The 24,646-nt window shown below is 45.7% G+C and overlaps 1 protein-coding gene across 1 annotated transcript in view; it reads left to right on the forward strand.

Moving 5' to 3' along the window:
* Positions 1-24,646, forward strand: part of NOVA2 (NOVA alternative splicing regulator 2) — a 428,993-nt gene that overhangs the window by 363,586 nt on the left and 40,761 nt on the right. The window contains exon 3 of the mRNA XM_030219616.1: positions 9,886-10,052. Coding sequence (XP_030075476.1) covers positions 9,886-10,052 — 167 coding nt within the window. The remainder of the gene's footprint in view (positions 1-9,885; positions 10,053-24,646) is intronic.

The raw sequence follows: 24,646 nt of genomic DNA on the forward strand, positions 1-24,646 counted from the left end.
TTGATTAATAGGATATAAATTGTAACATCATTAGCATATATGAATGCTGAAAGCCCGTTTGATTCTAGCAAATGGCCTAAATCCATGATGACAAGATAATACCCAGTTGCTTAACTTGGTAAGACCTGCAGTGGCTTAGCAAGGGCGGGACAGTGGGGGCGGTCTGCCCCAGGTGTCAGCGGGTGGGGGGGGGTGCTCCGTCGAGAGCCGACAGCTCTCGTCTCCTGCCACCACCCTGCCTTTTTAAAAAAAATCCATGCAGCGACGCAGGCAGCGCCTCGCGTCTGCCCTGTGTGTCATGTGAAAGGAGAAAATCGCCTCGCTGGCGTCGGGCCTTCCCTCGCTGTGCCCTGCCCTCTTCTGAGGTAACTTCCTATTTCTCGAGGGAGGGACACAGCGAGAGAAGGCCCGACGCCAGCGAGGCGATTTTCTCCTTTCACAGCACACACAAGGCAGACGCGAGGCACTGCCTGCGCCACTGCATGAATTTTTTTTTTAAAAGGCAGGGTGGTGGCAGGAGAAGAGGGCTCTGTCGGCTCTCGATGGGGGGGGCTCAGATGGGAGAGGGGGAGATCAGAGGGGAGAAGGGGATTGGGGAGGGGTGGGGGAGTTCAGAGGGGTGCTCAGAGGGGAGAAGGGGATTGGGGAGGGGCGGGGGAGCTCAGAGGGGAGAAGGGGATTGGGGAGGGGCGGGGGAGCTCAGAGGGTGCTCAGAGGGGAGAAGGGGACTGGGGAGGGGAGTGCTTAGATGGGAGAAGGGGTCTGAAACTGGAACTGGGGTCTGACAAGGGGGCAGGAGGGAAAATGGTTCCATGCCTGGGGCAGGTGGGAGAATGGGTCTGGGGCTGAAAAGGGGTGATGCAAGGCATGTGGTGGATGAAGGGGGCTGAAACTGGGGGCTGAAAAAGAGGGTAGTTGGGATAAGGGGGCTAGTACTGGAACTGGGGGCTGAAAAGGGGCAGGGGCTGAAACTGTGGGGACTGGGGGCTTTAAAGGGGACAGGGAGAACTGTCTGGGGCTGAAGCTCGGGACTGGTGAGAGAAAAGAGCTGGGGTTGAAACTAGGGGCTGAAAAGGGGACAGGGAGAAGTGGCTGGGGGCTGAAGCTCGGGACTGATGGGAGAAAAGGGCTGGGGACTGGTGGGATAGTGGGGCTGAAAAGGGGGGCAGGTGGGAGATGTGGGCTGGGGCTGGAACTAGAGGCAGGTGGAATAAGGGGGCTGAAAAGAGGGGGCAGAGAGAGAGAGGACAGACCCTGGATGGAAGGGGGGAGGGTGAGGGAGGGCAGACCCTGGATGAATGGGAGAGGGAGGGCACACGGATTGAAGGGGCAGAGAGAAAGGGCAGATGGTGGGTGGAAGGGGGAGAGAGAAAGAGGGCAGACTGGGGCAAATGGTGGATGAAAGGGGCAGAGATAGAGGGCAGATGTGGATGTAAGGGAGAGAGAGAGGGCAGATGTTGATGGAAGGATGAGAGAGAGATGGAAGACTGGGGCAGATGGTGGATGGAAGGGGCAGAAATAGAGGGCAGATGTGGATGGAAGGGAGAGAGAGGACAGACAGTGGATGGAAAGGGCAGAGAGAGAGGGCAGACAGTGGATGGAAGGGACATTAGAGAGGGCAGACACTGGATGGCAGAGAGAGAGCGAAGACAGATGCTGGATGGAAGGAAGACAGTGAAAAGAAGATAAGGAAAGCAGAAACCAGAGACAACAAACTGTAAATAAAATATATATTTTTATTTTTTTGCTTTAGGATATAGTATTGTAGCTGTGTTAATAAATGTTTATAAATAGAACATGTAAATAAGGTAATCTTTTTATTGGACTAATTTTAATACATTTTGACTTAACTTTCAGAGAACAAAACCCCCTTCCTCAGGTCAGGATAGGATACTGTAACAGCACTATACTGTATTGTCCTGAGGAAGGAGATTTTGGCCTCTGGAAGCTAAATGTATTAGTCCAATAAAATGGTATTAATTTATTTTCTGTATTGTTTTATTTCTATTTGTTAATTTGTAAAGTGGTGATTGGTATTTGTTAGTTTTTTCAAATTTACATCTGCTGTCTTTATAGTTTGCACAGTACTAGGGGACATTTTCTGTTTCTGTAGTGTTGCATTGTATGCAGAGTCTGGCATCGGGGGTTCAGTTTAATTTTTGTCTAACTAGAAAGTTAATGATTACTTATTCTATAGTGGATTCGGGTATATCTGTGTTTGTGAAAAAGACTTGGCTTTCGGTTGGCATTGACTGTGCAGGATCGACGATCTGTACTAATCTGTCTGTTTTCGTTTTACAATAGGTGAATTGATGTTCTAGTGCTCACTGTAGTGTTTAAGATGCTTTCCTTTTCCTTGTGTGACTCGTACAAATTACTTCTTGTGGTATGGTAGAATTGCTCTATAGGTCCTGAGTGTTTTGTAGTCTCTGTATGCCTAGTACTGGATTTGGTGGGGGGGGGGGGGGGGGGGGGGTTAAAAAATGACCGGCCCCGGGTGTCAACTACCCTAGCTACGCCACTGAAGACCTGGATTTTAAAAATCCAGAGAACCATTTTAAGACAGTTCCACAGATTCCATAATAGTCAAGTATGTTTAAAAGGATGTAATGATGTACTGTATCAAGTGCACTAAACATGTTGACTTGGAGAATTAAAACTTTGTTGCCTAAGCTTAATTCTCATCTAAGATTGGCTACTAATATAGTAAGAATGGTTTCAGTACTATACAAGGGCCTGAAACCCGATTGATATTTATGTGGAATTGAATGATGCTGAAGATATTCCATTAACTGATGAGTGATTGGCCCCTCCAAAACTTGACTAACAGAGATATTGAGTCCACTGGTCTGTAGTTGGAAACAGTACTAATGCTAATTTGACTATTTTGGGGGATCAGAGTTAAGATTATGCTACCATTGCAAGTTTGGAATATACCCTGAGATAACACTAAAGTTAAACTTGAATGTAGGTGATCAATTAAAACCTTAGGGGCTGGTTTCAAGAGATAATTAGGACAGGAGTCAAGCAAACATTGTGATTTGGTATATTTGCAAAGGAAATGATTGACTTGGTCCGATGTGATAGGTTGAAAATGTCAACCAAATTCTATTCATAGATGAGCAAAAGGGTGATTGATTTTGTAAATTATGGAATTGCTCTAATGAGATGGAAGGGGTTTTCAGTTCTTGTTTTATTTTAGTTATTTTCTGTTCAAAATAATAGGCAAATTGGTCCACTGAAGGAACAGATTTATTAATAGAGGTTACCTGTTGAGTATTCAGCAATAAGTTAACTAAAATATATAGTTTTCTAGGGTTAATTGTTGTTTTGCCTATGATTTTAGAGTAATAAGTAATTTTAGTTTGGGAAATCATGTTCTATAAGTACATAAGTAATGCCATACTGGGAAAAGAGCAAAGGTCCATCGAGCCCAGCATCCTGTCCACGACAGCGGCCAATCCAGGCCAAGGGCACCTGGCAAGCTTCCCAAACATACAAACATTCTATACATGTTATTCCCGGAATTTTGGATTTTTCCCAAGTCCATTTAGTAGCGGTTTATGGACTTGTCCTTTAGGAAACCATCTAACCCCATTTTAAACTCTGCCAAGCTAAACGCCTTCACCACGTTCTCCGGCAACGAATTCCAGAGTTTAATTACGCGTTGGGTGAAGAAATATTTTCTCCAATTTGTTCTAAATTTACTACACTGTAGTTTCATCGCATGCCCCCTAGTCCTAGTATTTTTGGAAAGCGTGAACAGACGCTTCATATCCACCTGTTCCACTCCACTCATTATTTTATATACCTCTATCATGTCTCCCCTCAGCCGTCTCCTCTCCAAGCTGAAAAGCCCTAGCCTCCCTAGTCTTTCCCCATAAGGAAGTCGTCCCATCCCCACTATCATGTTCGTCGCCCTTCGCTGCACCCTTTCCAATTCCACCACATCTTTCTTGAGATGCGGCGACCAGAATCGAACACAATACTCAAGGTGCAGTCGCACCATGGAGCAATACAACAGCATTATAACATCCTCACACCTGTTTTCCATACCTTTCCTAAAAATACCCAACATTCCATTTGCCTTCCGAGCCGCAGCAGCACACTGAGCAGAAGGTTTCAGTGTAACATACATACATAGTAACATAGTAGATGACGGCAGAAAAAGACCTGCACGGTCCATCCAGTCTGCCCAACAAGATAAACTCATATGTGCTAGTTTTTTGTGTATACCTTACCTTGATTTGTACCTGTCTTTTTCAGGGCACAGACCGTATAAGTCCGCCCAGTACTATCCCCGCCTCCCAACCACCAGCCCCGCCTCCCACCACCGGCTCTGGCACAGACCGTATAAGTCTACCCAGCACTATCCCCGCCTCCCAACCACCAGCCCTGGCACAGACCGTATAAGTCTGCCCAGTATTATCGACGACGACACCCAGATCCCTTTCTTGGTCTGTAACTCCTAACGTGGAACCTTGCATGACATAGCTATAATTCGGGTTCTTTTTTCTCACATGCATCACCTTGCACTTGCTCACATTAAACGTCATCTGCCATTTAGCCGCCTAGTCTCCCAGTCTCGTAAGTTCCTCTGTAATTTTTCACAATCCTGTCGCAAGTTAACGACTTTGAATAACTTTGTGTCATCAGCAAATTTAATTACCTCGCTAGTTACTCCCATCTCTAAATCATTTATAAATATATTAAAAAGCAGCAGTCCTAGCACAGACCCCTGAGGAACCCCACTAACTACCCTTCTCCATTGTGAATACTGCCCATTTAACCCCACTCTCTGTTTCCTATCCTTCAACCAGTTTTTAATCCACAATAGGACTTTTCCTCCTATCCCATGACCCTCCAATTTCCTCTGTAGCCTTTCATGAGGTACCTTGTCAAACGCCTTTTGAAAATCCAGATACATAATATCAACCGGTTCCCCTTTGTCCACATGTTTGTTTACTCCTTCAAAGAATTGAAGTAAATTGATCAGGCAAGATTTCCCCACACAAAAGCCATGCTGACTCGGTCTCAGTAATCCATGTTCTCGGATGTGCTCTGTAATTTTGTTTTTAATAATAGCCTCTACCTTTTTCCCCGGCACCGATGTCAGACTCACCGGTCTATAATTTCCCGGATCTCCCCTGGAACCTTTTTAAAAATGTGCGTTACATTGGCCACCCTCCAATCTTCCGGTACCACGCTCGATTTTAAGGATAAATTGCATATCACTAGCAGTAGGTCCGCAAGCTCATTTTTCAGTTCTATCAGTACTCTAGGATGAATACCATCCAGTCCAGGAGATATGCTACTCTTTAGTTTGCTGATCTGCCCCATTACGTCCTCCAGGTTTACCGTGAAGTCAGTAAGTTTCTCCGACTCGTCCGCTTGAAATATCATTTCCAACACCGGTATCCCACCCAAATCTTCCTTGGTGAAGACCAAAGCAAAGAATTCATTCAATCTCTCCGCTACGTCTTTGTCTTCCTTGATCGCCCCTTTTACCCCTCGGTCATCCAGCGGCCCAACCGATTCTTTTGCTGGCTTCCTGCTTTTAATATACCGGAAAAATTTTTTACTATGATTTTTTGCCTCTAATGCTATCTTTTTTTCGTAATCCCTCTTGGCCTTCTTTATCTGCGCCTTGCATTTGCTTTGACACTCCTTATACTGCTTCTTGTTATTTTCAGACGGTTCCTTCTTCCATTTTCTGAAGGCATTTCTTTTAGCCCTAATAGCTTCCATCACCTCACTTTTCAACCAGGCCAGCTGTCTTTTGGAATTCCGTCTTTCTTTTCTAATTTGTGGAATATGTTTGGCCTGGGCCTCCAGGATGGTATTTTTGAACAGCTTCCATGACTGTTGTACAGTTTTTACCCTCTCAGTTGTCCCCCTAAGTTTTTTTTCCACGTTCTTCTCATTTTATCATAGTCTCCTTTTTTAAAGTTAAACGCTAATGTATTTGACTTCCTGTGTATAGTTACTTCAAGGTTGATATGAAAACTGATCATATTATGATCACTGTTATCAAGCGGCCCCAGTACCATAACGTCCCTCACCAGATCATGCGCTCCACAAACGACCAAGTCTAGAATTTTTCCTTCTCTCGTCGGCTCCTGCAGCACCTGCTCCATAAAGCTGTCCTTGATTTCATCAAGGAATTGTACCTCTCTAGCGTGTCCCGATGTTACATTTACCCAGTCTATATTTGGATAATTGAAGTCACCCATTATTATCACATTGCCTATTTTGTTTGCGTCTCTGATTTCTGTTATCATTTCTGCATCTACCTGCTCATCCTGGCGAGGCGGACGGTAGTACACTCCTATCACCTTTTTAAACTCTGCCAAGCTAGCCGCCTTCACTACATTCTCCGGCAAAGAATTCCAGAGTTTAATTACGTGTTGGGTGAAGAAAATGTTTCTCCTATTTGTTTTAAATTTAATACACTGTAGTTTCATCACATGCCCCTAGTCCTAGTTTTTTTGGAAAGCATGAACAGACGCTTCACATCCACCTGTTCCACTCCACTCATTGTTTTATATACCTCTATCATGTCTCCCCTCAGCCGTCTCTTCTCCAAGCTGAAAAGCCCTAGCCTCCTTAGTCTTTCTTCATAAGGAAGTCGTCCCATCCCCGCTATCATTTTTGTTGCCCTTCGCTGAACTTTTTCCAGTTCTACTATATCTTTCTTGAGATGCGGCAACCAGAATTGAACACAATACTCAAGGTGTGGTCGCACCATGGAGCGATACAATGGCATTATAACATCCTCGCATCTTTTCTCCATACCTTTCCTAATATTACCCAACATTCTATTCGCTTTCCTAGCCGCAGCAGCACACTGAGCAGAAGGTTACAGTGTATTATCAACGATGACACCCAGATCCCTTTCTTGGTCCGTAATACCTAACGTGGAACCTTGCATGACGTAGCTATAATTCGGGTTCTTTTTTCCCACATGCATCACCTTGCACTTGTTCACATTAAATGTCATCTGCCATTTAGCCGTCCAGTCTCCCAGTCTCGTAAGGTCCTTCTGTAATTTTGCACAATCCTCTCACGAGTTAACAACTTTGAATAACTTTAAAACATGTTTTCAAAGCACTTAGCCTTCCAAAGTTCCATAGAAACCTATGGAACTTTGGAAGGCTAAGTGCTTTGAAAATATGCCTCTTTGTGTCATCAGCAAATTTAATTACCTTGCTAGTTACTCCCATCTCTAAATCATTTATAAATATATTAAAAAGCAGTGGTCCTAGCACTGACCCCTGAGGAACCCCCACTAACTACCCTTCTCCATTGTGAATACTGCCCATTTAGCCCCACTCTCTGTTTCCTATCCTTCAACCAGTTTTTAATCCACAATAGGACATTTCCTCCTAACCCATGACCCTCCAATTTCCTCTGTAGCCTTTAATGAGGTACCTTATCAAACACCTTTTGAAAATCCAGATACACAATATCAACCGGCTCCCCTTTGTCAACATGTTTGTTTACTCCTTCAAAGAATTGAAGTAAATTGGTCAGGCAAGATTTGTATTCTCTTAGGAGCTGTTTGCAATGTATCCAATTACCATTAATTTTAGTAATGGAACAAATTCTTTCATATCTTCTGCATTTTCATTTCATTTTGACTGGCTCTGTATACCCAGAAATTCAATGCCAGAGTCCGAACCTGGCCCAGCATTGAATTTCTAGGTATAATGTCGGCGGCATCAGCAAAATGTTGATCGACACTGGCTGAATATTGGGCCTAGAGTCTCCTCTCTCTGATTCCATGCAGTGAGAAAAGCATATGAAAGCAGGGAGCAGGCAGTAGTAGTATCAATGATACCCATTCCCAGCAGCAGTTTCAGGTGAGTGAAGGAAGGAGGAGAGAAGCAGGTGCTGCTCCATTGATATCATCTGTCTCTGATGGCAGCAGCATAATGCTGTCATCAGATTACCATAAAAAGGGGGAATTTTGGAAAAACCACATCTTGGGACCAAGATGGCGGCCTGAAGGGAGCGCGGCGAAGTAGCTCGTGGAGTTTTCCCGCAATAGCGTTTTACCTGGAGAATGCCGAAGCGGAAGGGTAAGCGGGTGCCTGGTCCTGGGGCGCCCGCGGGACCCGCTTCAGGCACGATGGATCGCTTCGTGGTGGTGGGAGGCAGCCAGCTGAACTCGGGCGTCTTGCTGCCGGGAGGGGCGGAGAGAGGCGAAGCGTCCCTGCTGCCTGAGACGGAGCTCAGCCAGGAGGTGAGGGAACCGCCTCCCATGCCGGCGACGATGAGAGCCGAGAACGGACGGGGCTTCCTGGCCTCCGAGGAGGGGGCGGATGGCTCAGAGTCAGGACCTGCTCTCGGCAGGAGAGCACAGAAGGCCCCGGAAGGGGAGATTTCCAGCGTGCAGGGAGGCGGCGCTCCAGGGGGGCAACAGACGGAGGAGGAGGCCGGCTTCTCTATGGGATCCCAGAGGAGTGCTGAAGTTTTGAGTAAGTCTTCACTTTTGCCAAAACCTCCAAACTTTACACTGGAAACTATTTGGGATGCATTGCTTACTTTGGAAACTTCATTGTCCCAGAAAATGTTATTATTGTCACAGGCCTCTCAGCTTCCAACCGAGACTGTTACTCAATTGGGCTTGCAAATAAAGACTGTGGGAGAAAGAGCGGAGGCCCATGATTTGGCTATTAAATCGGTTCAGGCTGTACAGACTACTATGATTACTGATAATAAATGGTTGCACAGGAAGATTGAGGCGCTTGAAAATCGGCAGAGGGCTAATACTCTGCGAGTGATCAATTTTCCCAAACAACAGTTGATTGCACCGATAATGACTTTTAAAAAATACCTCTTTGAGGTGTTGAAGGTGTCTGAGACGGCATGCCCGCCTATCTCGCAGATTTATTACTTACAGCCTTTCAAGAGAGGGGTTCAAGGAGAGCGGGCTGCTAGCGAGGAGTCTGCTGGGCGGTTTGACACCTTGGACTTTATTCGGGAGTTGGAGGGGGAAGAGGGGCAAGGGGAGCGAGCTACCCTTATAGTGACTTTTGTTACACAGATTGAGAGAGATAGGATTTTGAAGTTATTTTTTAAATATCGGAAAGAAAAGTTTTTGAATGTACAAGTACGGATGTATCCTGATGTGACCAAGGTAACGCAGAGGAGGCGACAGGCTTTTCTTAAGTTGCGCCCCACTGTGTTTCAGTTGGGGGGCCTTTTTTGGCTCAATTATCCCTGTAAATGTGTGGTGAAGCTGAATGCTGTAAAATATGTGTTTTTTGAACCGGTTCAATTAAAAGCATTCCTGGATTCCCGGGGGGGCAGGGGGACTCCTTCTCCGGCACCTGGGGCGGTGGTAACATCTCCACCTCAGCTATAATGGCCTTCCATGACTCCCTACAGTGCCTTTTTCTTTTGAGTGGATTAATTTTGGTTTTACTTTTCCCAGAATAGTGGCTTGGTCCCTGGCCTCAGTTGTGGACTAACAGGGGAGGCGGGAGAGTATGTTGATGGAGATTTTTTTTTAGTGTAAAAATGTTCTTACAGTTCTCCTTGATTGTACAAGAGGTATTCTTGGTACTGTATATGTGAAATGTATAAATAAAGTTATAAAAAAAAAAAAAAAAAAAAAAAAAAGGGGGAATTTTGATTATAACTGGATGACCCAAATTCCCCATTTGGGGTGTTTTGCAATGCTGCTGGTCCCATATTACATAGGATGAGTAATCAGAAATCCAGGATTAATCTAAAATCTCCTTCTTGGAACTAGGTAACTTGGCAGCTCTGCATGCACTTGACAATAAAATCAGAGCTTGACTGTGAAATATCAGGATGGAGTTTTAGTGACACACCATTTCTTTTCCCTTTCTTCCCTCAAATGTCTCTTTTCTGCAGGTACTACTGAGCGTGTTTGCCTGGTGCAGGGGACAGCAGAGGCCTTGAATGCTGTGCACAACTTCATTGCAGAGAAGGTGCGGGAGATCCCTCAGTCCGTGGTGAAGCCCGACTCTCTCAGCCTGCTGCAGCCGCAGACCACCATGAATCCAGATCGTGCCAAACAGGTGAGTGTCTTCATGCTTCAGGGTGAGACTGAGGTGTCTTCTTTTGGAATACAACCATCAGCAAGCCTTGGCTAGTCAGGAGCAGGCAACCCTTGTCCTTTTTACTTTTTTGTAAATATCTTTATCAGGGGTGTAGCCAGACCTCGTCAGGAGCGGGGGCCACAGCCCTATGTGGGGGGGGGCACTGTTTAGCCCCCCTCCCGCCGCCGCCCCCCCCAGCCGCCGCCACATTGCACCCCCCTCCCGCCGTCGCCGCCCGCCCCGCCGCTTCAAATACCTTGTTGTTTGCTGGCCCCGCCAAAGAGAATCTAGTTCTTCTGCGCTGGAGTAGCGCCTTCATTCAATGTAGTTCCTGGCGTGATCAGCTGTTTCTGACGCCGTACGTCACGTATGGCGTCGGAAACAGCTGATCACGCCAGGAACTGCATTGAATGAAGGCGCTACTCTGGCGCCGAAGAACTAGATTCTCGGCTGGCGGGGCCAGCAAACAACAAGGTATTTGAAGCGGCGGGGCGGGCGGCGACGGCGGGGGAGGGTTGGTGGCGGGAGGGGGGGGTTCAAGGGGATCGCCAGGAGGGGGCCAGGGCCAAATCTTCGGGGGCCCAGGCCCCCTCTGGCCCCATGTAGCTACGCCACTGATCTTTATTGAAGTGCAAGACAAAGCTCCAGCCAAACCAACAGTACTCCACGATGGAGAAGAACAAAGTCAAATCATACACAAATACAACAAACAGTAAGAGTAAGAACACCATCCTGCCCAATTTTTATTTACCCAACAGACAAACTCCCCCCTCCCGCCCCCCCCCCCCCCCCCCCCCGTCCCCTCTCCCCTCCCTCCCTCCCCTTCCTGGGACCCCCATAACTCCTGGAAAAGCACCTCATAGATTTGTCAGACTTGAGCCTCTCCCTCTCCCAACGGCCCATCTGAAGCATCTTTGCATGCCAATGCTGTAGAACCGGAGGGTTTTCCGCAACCCAATGGGCTAGTATGAGCTTTCTGGCCAGCATTAATGCTACACAAAGAAACCGACCTTGGGAGGCAGAAATCCCCAGGCTACTAAAGCAACACCCTGTAAGACCACTCAATAGTCCTGTAAAGCACAAGTTCCAAAGAGCCAAACACCCCAGTCCAGAATTCACTCAGCTTCGTGCATTCCAAGAAGTGGTGTATTAACGTACCCACTGAGCAGTGGCATCGTGTGCAAGTATCATCCTCCCAGAGACCCATTTGTTTACCCCGGACTCTAATAACATACGCTCCATGTAATAGCTTAAATTGCATCTCCTGCAAATTCGCAATGGGAGTAACCTTAAAAGCTGACATGAAACAGACGGCCAACTCTGCCACCAACAAGTCTTCTCCCAATTGCTCTCCCCACTGTCGGGCCAAGCAAGCAAATGAAGGGGCAGGGTGCTGCTCCCTGCCCAGGGCATACCAAGCTGACAATTTATTGGCCTGAGTGGGCAGCTGACAAAAAAGTTTATGCAAAAGGGTAAAAGACGGGCCTCAACCAGGGACCACAATAGTGCCGCAGCTGCAGGAATGCTAAAAGGTCCGAACTAGGGAGCCACCACCTCTCCCACGCCTGCTCAAATGAAGGAAAGATGTCCCCCCCACTATCTCCACAAATTGACCCACATAGTGGCAACCCCCCTCTTCCCATACCCTAAATCAAGTCGTGCCCTATCCCGCGGGAAAGCAGGGATTGTCAAGTACCGTCAGGAAGGGGGACACACCTGAAGCCCCCCCCCCCCCCCCGAAGTGAAACCTCCACCACGTCCAGGCCTGGCAACGTGGCCGGAGCAGAGGGTGCAGCCCCCTTTCCCCCCCCCCCCCCCCCCCCCCCGTCCAGAGCTGCAGTGTTGAAAGCTGAATAGGGGTGGGAGCAATCCTTCCACACATAGCGTGGCACAAATTTGTAGACTCCCGTGTGGAGCTCATGTATCCACCTGAGTAGTGCAGCAACATTATACAAACGTAAGTCTGATAAATAAGTCCCCTTTAAGCCAAAAACGGGTCAGTTTAGCATAACCAATTCGAGCCCTACGCCCTGCCCATATAAAGGATCCTATAACCCTCCTGTATAGCTCCTCCTCTCACCTATAGATCCACAGAGGCAGCATCTGCAGAGGGTATAATATTTTAGGAAGGAAAACCATTTTGACTCAAGCCACCCTACCCAACAGGGAGAGCGGCAGGTCTCACCATCTACGGCACAAGGATTTGATAGTGTCCAACTTGTCCCGAATATTTTTCCGGTATACTACTACTACTACTATTTAGCATTTCTATAGCGCTACAAGGTGTACGCAGCGCTGCACAAACATAGAAGAAAGACAGTCCCTGCTCAAAGAGCTTACAATCTAATAGACAAAAAAAATAAATAAAGTAAGCAAATCAAATCAATTAATGTGAACGGGAAGGAAGAGAGGAGGGTAGGTGGAGGCGAGTGGTTACAAGTGGTTACGAGTCAAAAGCAATGTTAAAGAGGTGGGCAGATTAAGAAGGCCAAGAGGGAGTATGAAAAAAAGATAGCATTAGAGGCAAAAAAACATAGTAAAAAATTTTTTCGGTATATTAAAAGCAGGAAGCCGGCAAAAGAATCGGTTGGGCCGCTGGATGACCGAGGGGTAAAAGGGGCGATCAAGGAAGACAAAGACATAGCGGAGAGACTGAATGAATTCTTTGCTTCGGTCTTCACCGAGGAAGATTTGGGTGGGATACCGGTGTCGGAAATGGTATTTCAAGCGGACGAGTCGGAGAAACTTACTGACTTCACGGTAAACCTGGAGGACGTAATGGGGCAGTTCGGCAAACTGAAGAGTAGCAAATCTCCTGGACCAGATGGTATTCATCCTAGAGTACTGATAGAACTGAAAAACGAGCTTGCGGAGCTACTGCTAGTGATATGCAACTTATCCTTAAAATCGAGCGTGGTACCGGAAGATTGGAGGGTGGCCAATGTAACGCCCATTTTTAAAAAAGGCTCCAGGGGAGATCCGGGAAATTATAGACCGGTGAGTCTGACGTCGGTGCCTGGGAAAATGGTAGAGGCTATTATTAAAAACAAAATTACAGAGCACATCCGAGGACATGGATTACTGAGACCAAGTCAGCATGGCTTTTGTGTGGGGAAATCTTGCCTGACCAATTTACTTCAATTCTTTGAAGGAGTGAACAAACATGTGGACAAAGGGGAGTCGGTTGATATTGTGTATCTGGATTTTCAAAAGGCGTTTGACAAGGTACCTCATGAAAGGCTACAGAGGAAATTGGAGGGTCATGGGATAGGAGGAAACGTCCTATTGTGGATTAAAAACTGGTTGAAGGATAGGAAACAGAGAGTGGGGTTAAATGGGCAGTATTCACAATGGAAAAGGGTAGTTAGTGGGGTTCCTCAGGGGTCTGTGCTAGGACCGCTGCTTTTTAATATATTTATAAATGATTTAGAGATGGGAGTAACTAGCGAGGTAATTAAATTTGCTGATGACACAAAGTTATTCAAAGTCGTTAAATCGCGACAGGATTGTGAAAAATTACAAGAGGACCTTACGAGACTGGGAGACTGGGCGGCTAAATGGCAGATGATGTTTAATGTGAGCAAGTGCAAGGTGATGCATGTGGGAAAAAAGAACCCGAATTATAGCTACGTCATGCAAGGTTCCACGTTAGGAGTTACGGACCAAGAAAGGGATCTGAGTGTCGTCGTCGATAACACACTGAAACCTTCTGCTCAGTGTGCTGCTGCGGCTAAGAAAGCAAATAGAATGTTGGGTATTATTAGGAAAGGTATGGAAAACAGGTGTGAGGATGTTATAATGCCGTTGTATCGCTCCATGGTGCGACCGCACCTTGAGTATTGTGTTCAATTCTGGTCGCCGCATCTCAAGAAAGATATAGTAGAATTGGAAAAGGTGCAGCGAAGGGCGACTAAAATGATAGCGGGGATGGGACGACTTCCCTATGAAGAAAGACTAAGGAGGCTAGGGCTATACAGCTTGGAGAAGAGACGGCTGAGGGGAGACATGATAGAGGTATATAAAATAATGAGTGGAGTGGAACAGGTGGATGTGAAGCGTCTGTTCACGCTTTCCAAAAATACTAGGACTAGGGGGCATGCGATGAAACTACAATGTAGCAAATTTAAAACAAATCTGAGAAAATTTTCTTCACCCAACGTGTAATTAAACTCTGGAATTCATTGCCGGAAAATGTGGTGAAGGCGGTTAGCTTAGCGGAGTTTAAAAAGGGGTTGGATGGTTTCCTAAAGGACAAGTCCATAAACCGCTACTAAACGGACTTGGAAAAATCCAAAATCCCAGGAATAACATGTATAGAATGTTTGTACGTTTGGGAAGCTTGCCAGGTGCCCTTGGCCTGGATTGGCCGCTGTCGTGGACAAGATGCTGGGCTCGATGGACCCTTGGTCTTTTCCCAGTATGGCATTACTTATGTACTTATGTAGATTTAAAGGTGGCCAAGGATGGGGCAAGACGTAGGGGCTCAGGAAGTTTATTCCAGGCATAGGGTGCAGCGAGACAAAAGGCGCGAAGTCTGGAGTTGGCAGTAGTGGAGAAGGGAACAGATAAGAAGGATTTATCCATGGAGCGGAGTGCACGGGAAGGGGTGTAGGGAAGGACGAGTGTGGAGAGATACTGGGGAGCAGCAGAGTGAGTACATTTATAGGTTAGTAGAAGAAGTTTGAACAGGATGCGAAAACGGATAGGGAGCCAGTGAAGGGTCTTGAGGAGAGGGGTAGTATGAGTAAAGCGACCCTGGCAGAAGACGAGACGGGCAGCAGAGTTTTGAACCGACTGGAGAGGGGAGAGGTGACTAAGTGGGAGGCCAGCAAGAAGCAGATTGCAGTAGTCTAAACGAGAGGTGACAAGGGTGTGGATGAGGGTTTTGGTAGAGTGCTCAGAAAGAAAGGGGTCCCTATGAAGATAAACCCCTAGATATTTCACAGTACCCGAAGACCAGGCAAGAGGAAAGGTAGACATCCTCTGGCATCTATGTGGAGAAGACACAGGCAAGGCCTCAGATTTTTCAAAATTAATTTTTAACCCCGAGAAAGTTCCAAATTGTAAAATAAGTGACACCAATTTACGGATGGACTCAGTAGCTTGATCCAAATTTATAAGCATGTCATTGGCAAACAAATTAATTCTGTACTTTTGAGACCCAACCCGAAGACCCTTAAGCTCAGCGGAGTTTCTGATTTTTATGGCCAGAGGCTCCAGCGACAATACAAACAGCATAGGGAATAAGGGGCAGAGAGACATGGCAACCAGGAGGCGGCCCGTGGAACTGACCAATCATTGCAGAGTGGCCCTGCCCCTCACTCTGCAATGATTGGTCAGTTCCACGGGCCGCCTCCTGGTTGCCATGTCTCCCTGCCTTCTCTACCCGGCCGTGGCTCCTCAGATCATCGTTCCCATTGGCAGCTCTCCCTTCTGACGTCAGACGCTGCCCAATTTCTGGAGGGCTCTTCTGTGCCTCAGGGCTTTGGCTTCTATTTGGGTAAGCGATCCTTTTCTGGTCTGCAATTGTTTTTCTCTTTACCTCTTGGTATTTGGACCCCTGCCTCTACCTGGATTCTTCTCTTGCCTGCTGCCTGCCTGCCTGACGTTGCCTGTACCTGGATTCTTTTCTTGCCTGCTGCCTGCCTGCCTGACGCCTGTACCTGGATTCTTCTCTTGCCTGCTGCCTGCCTGACTGACGTTGTCTGTACCTGGATTCTTCTCTTGCCTGCTGCCTGCATGTTTGACGTTGCCTATACCTGGACCATTCTCTTACCTGCTGCCTGCCTGTTTGATGTTGCCATGCCTGGACCTCTCCCTTTTCTGCTCTCCTTCTGGCTGATCTCCTCAGCACCCCTCTTCTTGCTTCTCTGTGTAAGTCCTGCCGGCCGCATGCACCTGGGGGCTCAACCTCCGGGGAACGGTGGTCACCGCAGGTGAACCTCGGGGTTGCTCGGCTGCCAAGCAGAATCTGGGTTCGTGCCTTCACACTCGTCAGCATTCTACTTGGTACAAGAACTCACAAGTCCGACAACGCCCCCCCCAAAAACACTCCCATAATAACAAATTGAGGCAGTACACAAAACAAATAATCTCACAAAATTTTATCAAATGCCTTCTCCGCATCGAGGCTGGTTAGGATAGCAACTCCCGGTCTACCTCCCAACCTTTGTAAGTTCGACAGTGCACGCAATATATTAGAAGAGGTGTACCTGCCCGGCACAAAGCCAGCCTGGTCTGCATGTATCAGCTCAGGCAATACCTTACCCAACCGTCGAGCCAGAATATTGGCAAAGAGCTTGATGTCTTGATTGAGGAGCGAAATCGGTCGCTATGCGCCAAGGAGCTCCGCATCTTTCCCCAGTTTGGGTAGCACTACAATGTGAGCGTGGGCCATTCTTCCCCCAACCTCTCCCGATGCACATAAATGATGACAAAGCTCTTGAAAAGGGGGTCCAATTTTCCCTCCTAGAATTTTATAAAACTCAGGGCCTAACCTATCGAGGCCCAGTGCTTTTGCTAATTTGAGACATCGTGTGTCCTGATAGATCTCTTTCACTTCAACTGGAGCATCCAGCGCCTCTCTTTGAGCATGTGACAATTGGGGCAAATTTAGGCCCTGGAAAAATAACTCCCGCTGTCCTCTGTCACTCTCCCCTTTGTCAAAGAGTTCCTTATAAAACTGCACAAAAGCATTCTGGATGTCTTCCACCACCTGCACTACTCTCCCCTCTCGCGTACGTATTTTAGTTATCATCTGCTTCGCCCCTCTAAGTTATACCAATCTGGACAGTAACCTTACCACCATATTTCCCCAACAGTGCAGGTTATATTTATACATGTGGATATCCTGCGCAGCCCTCTCATTCAGAAGTTTATTAATTTGCTGACGGGTGGCATTGTATTCCTGTTTCACTGCCTCCTCCCTAGTAAGAATATGCTCCCCCTGGAGCTTCTGCAATTGTGTAGTCAGCTCCAGTAGACGCTGTTCCCGCTCCCTACGGGTCTTAGCTGTATAGACTAAAATTTTCCCTCTTAGCACCACCTTGCCTGCCTCCCAGTATATTATAGGGTCAACTGAGTCGGGGTCATTCTCTAGGAGATAGTAGTCCCATTCCTGGAGCAGGAATGCCCTAAAATGTGGGTCTAAGTAAAGTGTAGGGTTCATATGCCATAGTCGTGCTTTCCCTCCCTGATGCCAGCAGATGTCCACCCACACCAAACAGTGGTCAGAAACTGGCCCTTCCTAGTCATCAAGCAGATGAAGCCATTACATATGGGTTGTGTCCATCAACCAGCAGGGGGAGATAGAGAGCACTCAATTTTTCACAGTGCCTCATGGCCAGCTAGCTCCACTGCCTCTTCAGTATTTGAAGCTTCCAAAGCAGTATGGCAAACCGCAATGGGAATAACATGAACTTTCCTCACAGCGAACGATGGCCCCTTAACAAGGGCATAAACTCCAAAAAAGGAGGGAATGAACTCATCCTCCTGGAGGGAATAAACTCATCCTCCCAAAACATGAACTGGAGGGAATGAACTCATCCTCCTATAACTGTAACAAGAATCCTGAAGACTGTTTTCCGACTCCCCAAGGAAACAAGAACAGCACCTAAAATCAGAATCACTGCAATACAGACAATCATACAGGGAGGGCTCATGGTTTCATCTGCTATGACTAAAGGAAAGAAAATTATCATGGTAAGAACCTAATTTCCCCTTCCTTGTCATCAAGCAGATGAAGCCATTATGTATGGGATGTAACAAAACAATCCCTAAATAGGGTGGGAACAAGCCACACCACGCGCTAGCACCTGTGCTCCAAAACGCGCATCCCTCCTGGCAGCCACATCCAGCCTGTAGTGTTGGGCGAAAGAGAGCTTAGAAGCCCATGTTGCAGCACTGCAAATCTCATGAAGAGATAGTGCTCCAGTTTCCGCCCAGGAAGAGGAAATCGCTCTTGTGGAATGTGCCTTAAAGGCTTCAGGCGGAGCCCGGCCAGACAGCAGATATGCTGAAAAGATAGCTTCTTTGAGCCAACGGGCAATAGTGGCTTTAGACGCTGAACACCCTCTGCGAGGACCTGCAAACAGCACAAAAAGATGATCAGAGGTCCTGAAAGAATTTGTAATTCGCAGATACTGCAACAGAGTCCTGCGCACATCCAAAAGGTGCAACTGCCCAAATGAATCTGGAAACGCCTCCTCAACAAAGGAGGGAAGAAAAACAGGCTGATTTAGGTGAAACGCTGAAACCACCTTAGGCATGAAGGAAGGCACGATAGAGGCAGGAGAAAAGAGAAGGGAAGCCTATGATGAAGAGAGACCTAGACCACTAGGTTTACACCTGAGGCACAGGATAGCCTAAACTCAACTGAAACTGCAAGCAGGACAGGAGGCCACACAGAAGTCACCACAGCACACAGGAGCTGCTATCCTGCCTGCCGGAGATAAAGAATACTGGCTTGGTTGCTATGTGCAGGAGCACAACTCATTAGAGTTCTCTATCTCCACCTGCTTGAGGATGGCCACAACCTATTTGTCTGGATTGATCCTTGGGATGTAATGGAAGCTATTATTAAGATGGACTTGGGAAAATCCATTGCTTATTTCTAGAATAAGCAGCATAAAATATGTTTTACTGTTCTGGGATCTTGCCAGGTACTTGTGACCTGGATTGGCCACTGTTGGAAACAGAATACTAGGCTTGATGGACTGTCGGTCTGTCCCAGTATGGCACTGCTTATGTTCTTATGAGGCACAAATAACCAGTCGGATTTTCAGGATTGTCACAATGCATAATCATGAGATTATTTTTGAGATCGCTTGTGCTGTCAGAAGATTGTGGGGCTTCAGTGCCTTGGAGGTCACGAAACTGGCTATTTTCTGTGAGTATATTTATCATTCTCTGTGCCTGAGCATATTAAGTCTTGTGCGAGCTGCAGGGGAAGCTCTTGGCTACTGGTTCCTGCACACTTTGCTTTACTTCTGTGAACATGCTGCTTAGCCTGCTTTTGCCTACTTTGGCCATCAGTACTCCGTCTTTGGGAGTTCAATACAGCCCAGTTCCGATGGCGGTTTTGGCGGGCTCAGTGCCAGTGGCTCCTGCGCTCCTCAAAACTTCAGCAGCCATTTTGTCAGCAGGTTCCTCTCCAACTACTGTGTCCTGGGATGTTGGTTTTGCGGGGGTAGAAGTCTCTGCCCTGACGCTTTCGCCTGAATTTGTTTTTTTATTACATCAGGCCTTTTCATTAAAGTCAGCTCAAGCTGCCTCTCCCTCCCCTGACGTTGCTTGTGAGGAACAGATTCCTAAGAAATGAAAGCTTTCTGTTTTGCCGGATTTGGAGAATGTTCCTCCTTGGAACTCAGAAGAGGTTTTGTCTTTGTATTCTGTCTTAGTTCTGCTGATGGCCCTGACTTGGGCATTTCTGCCTCTGAGGCAGACGGGGATGATGATCCTACTGTAGCTAAGCTGTTTTTGAGAGCGGAGTTGCATTTGTTGATCACAAAATCTGTGGAGGCTTTAAACAGTTCATTTCCTGCTTCTCAGCCTCTGGTCCTGCTCCTTCTATTACTTCAGGTACTAAGAGATCAGGTACTCCTGTATCTTTCTGTATTCATGAGGCTATGCAGGAGCTTATTGCAGTTCAGTGGGAAACCTGTGATTCTAACCTCCGGGTGGCTCACGCTATGTCCAAATTATATTCTCTTCTGCCATCTGTTTTAGAGCAGTTTGCTCTGCCTAAGGTGGATACCCTTATTACAGCGGTTACTAAATGTACCACTATCCCTGTTGAAGGTGGCACTGCATTAAAGGATATGCATGACTACAAGCGTGAGGCTTCTTAGATGCTTGCCTTTCAAATAGCTGTGTTAAATTCTCAGGCAGCAGTTTCTTCTTTTTTTGTAGCTAGGTTTTCTTTATTGTGGCATCATCAATTGTCCATGTTGGACTCGCCTCCAAACTTTCTCCCTACCCTCGAGGCTGGGTTGTCCTATTTGTCAGACGCTCTTTATGATATTCTCTGAGTGTCAGATAAGGGTATAGTCTTGGCTGTTTCGGTGCGACGCTGGCTATGGTTGAGGCATTGCACCACTGATGTGGCATTCAAATCTCGTCTGGCGAAGTTACCCTTTCAGGGGAAACTACTCTTTGGTACAGATTTGGAGAAGATTGTTAAAGATCTGGGAGATTCCAAGGTCCAGCCGCTGCCTGAGGACAAGCCTAAGCCTCATCTCCGGTCGGCTACGTCTCATTTTTAAGAACTGCGGGGGTATAGATCAGGGAAGGCTAGTGCTTCCGCTCAAAAACCTTGCTTTCCTCAGACTCAGTGTTCCTTTCAAGGAGGCAAGAAGCCCTTTTCCACTTCCTCAAGAACCTCGCCCTCTTCACAGCCCTCGCAATGACAGGGTCGAGGTTCACTCCTTTTACATAAACATAAGTGGGCATCTTTCCCACTTTCACAAGGAGTGGACCACCATTACTGCAGACCAATGGGTCCTCAATATCATTCTCGATGGCTACAAACTAGAATTTTGAAAGCCACTTATAGAGCTTTTCATGCTGTCCCCTTGTGGCAGCTCTGCAAAGAGTCAGGCAGCGCTAACTACCTAAGCCTCTTTAAGACGACTGGGGGCCATTCAGCCCATTCCTCCAGCAGAGAGGGGCACAGGTCAATATTCCATCTATTTTGTCATCCCAAAGAAAGAAGACTCTTTTTGCCCGGTTCTGGTTCTCAGAGGGGTGGAACATGTCTCTCGGAGTTTTCACTTCTACATGGAGACTTTTCATTCTGTCATAGCTTTGGTCCAGCCAGTCGAGTTTCTCACCTCATTGGACCTCAAGAAGGCTTATTTTCATATCCCAATTTGGCCTCCTCACAGGAAATTTCTCCAGTTTGCAATCCTGGGAGATCATTTTCAATTCAAGGCCATGCCTTTTGGCCTCACCACTGCACCTCTCACATTTTCAAAAGTTATGGTGGTTGTGGCAGGCTTTCTTCACCAGCAAGGGATCCAGGTACATCTTTACCTGGACAATTGGCTACTTCGGGTGCCTTCTTATCAAGAGGTCCTTCACAGTACACAGACAGCCTTGTCTCTTCTTTCTGCGCTGGGTTGAGTGGTGAATTACAGCAAGAGTCATCTCACCTCCACCCAGACCTTGGAGTTTCTGGGAGTGTCCTTCAATACCCAGGTGAGGAAGGTTTTCCTGCCTCAGTATTGGCAGCTCAAGCTCAAATAGCAAATTCTAAGGCTTCCCTAAGGCGTGGAATTGTGCTGAGGTTCTCAGTTCTGTGGCGTCAACTTTGGCTGTTCTGCCTTGGGCGATGTTCCACATGCAGCCCCTACATTCATCCCTGTTGAGTTGGTGGTCTCTGGTCTTGGGGACTTATGACCAGCTGGTGCCGTGGACGCCTCAAGCCAGACGGAATTTGACTTGGTGGCTTTTTCCTGCACACACTTAGGCAGGGTTGCCCTTACAGACTCCCAGTTGGTGTGTTCTCACCTCCGATGCCAGCCCCTTTAGATGGGGAGCCTATTATCTCCACTACTCTGCCCACGGCCTCTGGTTGAGAGCGGAGACTTTCTGATCCATCAACAGATTGGAACTTCGAGCGGTCTGGAAAGCTTTCGTAGCTTTTGTGCCTCTTCTTCACTGGAGGCCAGTGCATGTGCTCTTTGAACATTCCAGTGATTTCAGCATCTCACATAGCGGTTCACTGAACTCACAAGCAGATTTCCTCAGCAGAGTGTCTCTAGATCCAGGGGAATGGCAACTGTCAAAAGATGGTCCCAGAAAACAACAAGGCAAGCGATCTGCAAAATCCAATGTGGAAAACAAACTAGCAGATCAATATAATATGCAAACCACTTTATTGAAGATACCGTATGTAAGATAAATGCCCGACACAGGCCGTGTTTCGCCCAACAATAGGGCTGCGTCAGGGGCTATAATAAACAACAAACATATCAAATTATAAAACATAGAGAATCATAAACAATAAGTAGCTCTATGAAACTATGCATAAAAACATCAATACAAATAGTAGTGTACATGTAAAACATAGACATGAATTATAAACATTGAGAGTCTCTTTTAAATTCAAAATTAATATGAATATTTAAAAACACATCAAGATAAACATATATATAAAAAACATGCAATACAAAATATAATTTAAAAAGAATGTTAACACATGAATAGGCATATAAATATATATAAAATATATAAATATGTCAAAAACCTCAACATTATAAACTAAAAACAACAAATTAAAAATACATATAAATTGTGTAAAATACGAGCAAAGAAAGGGCACTGGCTTGGACATAAATAGAAAAAATATCAATTGTAAAACCATTAAAAGGCGTAAAATCAAGGACACATACCTAATCTGTATCTTCATTAAATGAGAGCAGCTGAAAGAGGATGAGCAAATATATAAATAACACATGACTAGAGAAAATGATTAAAAAAATAAAAATGATGAAAAATGTCCATTAAATAGGCATATAATACTTACTAGTAAATCATATATCAAGGCAAGGATAAAAGGAATTTCCTTTATAAAAAAACAGCAAAAGCAGCATAAACCAGCGTGTTCCTGAATGAATAAAAAATAAAATAAATAATGAAAAATAAAAAAATAAATAATACCCAAATATCAATAATAGAAAATAGAAAAATGTGATAAAAAGATATGTAGATAAAATATATATAATATTTAAGAATAATAAATTAAAAATAGGTGAAATAAATATATTAGTGTATAGAAACATTGAAAACTAATATATTGTAAACTAAATCGTGATTAGATGTGTGAAACCTATGAATTGCAATAATGCATTCTAAAAATAGTGAGTAATAGATTTATGAATCCGTGCCAAAACTTAATGCTAAAAGATGTATACCGAATATCAAAACTGATGTGATATGTGTAAATAATGTGAATTAATTGGCATAGAATGCCTATCACCATATACATCAATGTTTCAAAAATCAAGTGACTAAATGCAGCTGTTCACACACTGCTCTCAGACTTCAATGTAAATATGGAAGTCTGCAAACGCAGCCAATCATAATACTTGTTCAGCGATTACATAAGTTCTGTATATTGAATGTTGACAGCGTCAAAATCTACATCTACCGACTTGTCTACACACCAAAGATGACCTGATGTTTGCTAGCTAAAGCTCTGTTATAAATGCTAACAGTGTCTAGAGCTTGTCGCTAATTTGTAAGCAACACAAAATGAAATAAAACTGTTCTCACGGTAATCTCAATGGTCACTTAAGACGTCAAAGGACTCTGATGTACAAATTACAAAAAATGGGGTCAATAATATATGAACAACTCGTTTCCAGCCATAATCTTAAAAAATGGCTGGCAAAAGAATCCTCACCCTGAGTTAAAAAGTATATCCATTGATGATCTTATATACCTTTTCAGAAAAATAAATATAAATACTAACAGCGTCTGGAACCTGTAAGCAACACAAGATGAAATGAAACTGTTCTCACAGTAATCTCAATGGACATTAACAAAGTCAAAGGACTCTAATGAACAAATTATAAAGAATGGGGTCAATAGTATATGAACAACTTGTTTCCAGCCATAATCTTAAAAAAACATCAGCTGTCTTTAAAACTCTGTCCAGTGAAACTATATCTTGCTGTGATAACGAATGAATCCAGAAAAACTAATACAAGCTGGAAAAAACATTAGGAGTAAAGACGCTACCTTATATACGTCATTTCCGATTCAAAAGACACCTAAGAAATTGCGATTCAATCTGATGATCTAAATTACAAGATAATATAAATGAAAAATGACAACTATTTGTAGAAATCTATTATCTTTAAAATATGATATAGTGAAATTAAATAGATGGTAACAGTAAACTTCATACTGTTTTTAAAATCACACAGAATTTCATGCTTCATGCATTGCACCTAATTTACATAGGCTGCCTTCCAGTTGTGGACCTCATGGCATCCAGAATCAGTGTGCAAGTACACAGATTGTACAGCTGTTTCAGGGAAAAACACTCCCTAGGAATGGCAATGGCACAGGAACAAAGAGTGTATCTCTAGCCCAGGAGGTGCGTCTTCATTTTCAGCGGCGGAATTGAACATTCCGATGATTTCAGCGTCTTGCATAGTGGGTTCACTGAACTCGCAAGTGGATTTCCTCAGCTGAGTGTCTCTGGACCTGGGGGAATGGCAGCTGTCAAAGACTACATTTCGCCTCATTTCCACACAGTGGGGCCTTCCAGTTCTGGACCTCATGGCATCCAGACTCAATGTGCAAGTACACAGATTTTACAGCCGCTTCAGGGAGAAAGACTCCCTAGGAATGAATGCACTGGTACAGCCTTGGCCATCGGATGGCCTCCTTTATGTGTTTCCTCCATGGCCTTTCATGGGAAGGACGTTGCACAGGATTGAGCGTCATCCCAGGAATGTCGTTCTTCTAGCTCCAGACTGGCCCAGTTGTCCTTGGTATGCGGACCTCATCTGTCTTCAAATCGCTGCTCATTTTACTCTTCTTCCACGGGCTTATTGCACCAA

Source organism: Microcaecilia unicolor, chromosome 11 (assembly GCF_901765095.1).
Source record: "Microcaecilia unicolor chromosome 11, aMicUni1.1, whole genome shotgun sequence".
In the NCBI taxonomy this organism is placed as follows: Eukaryota; Metazoa; Chordata; class Amphibia; order Gymnophiona; family Siphonopidae; genus Microcaecilia; species Microcaecilia unicolor.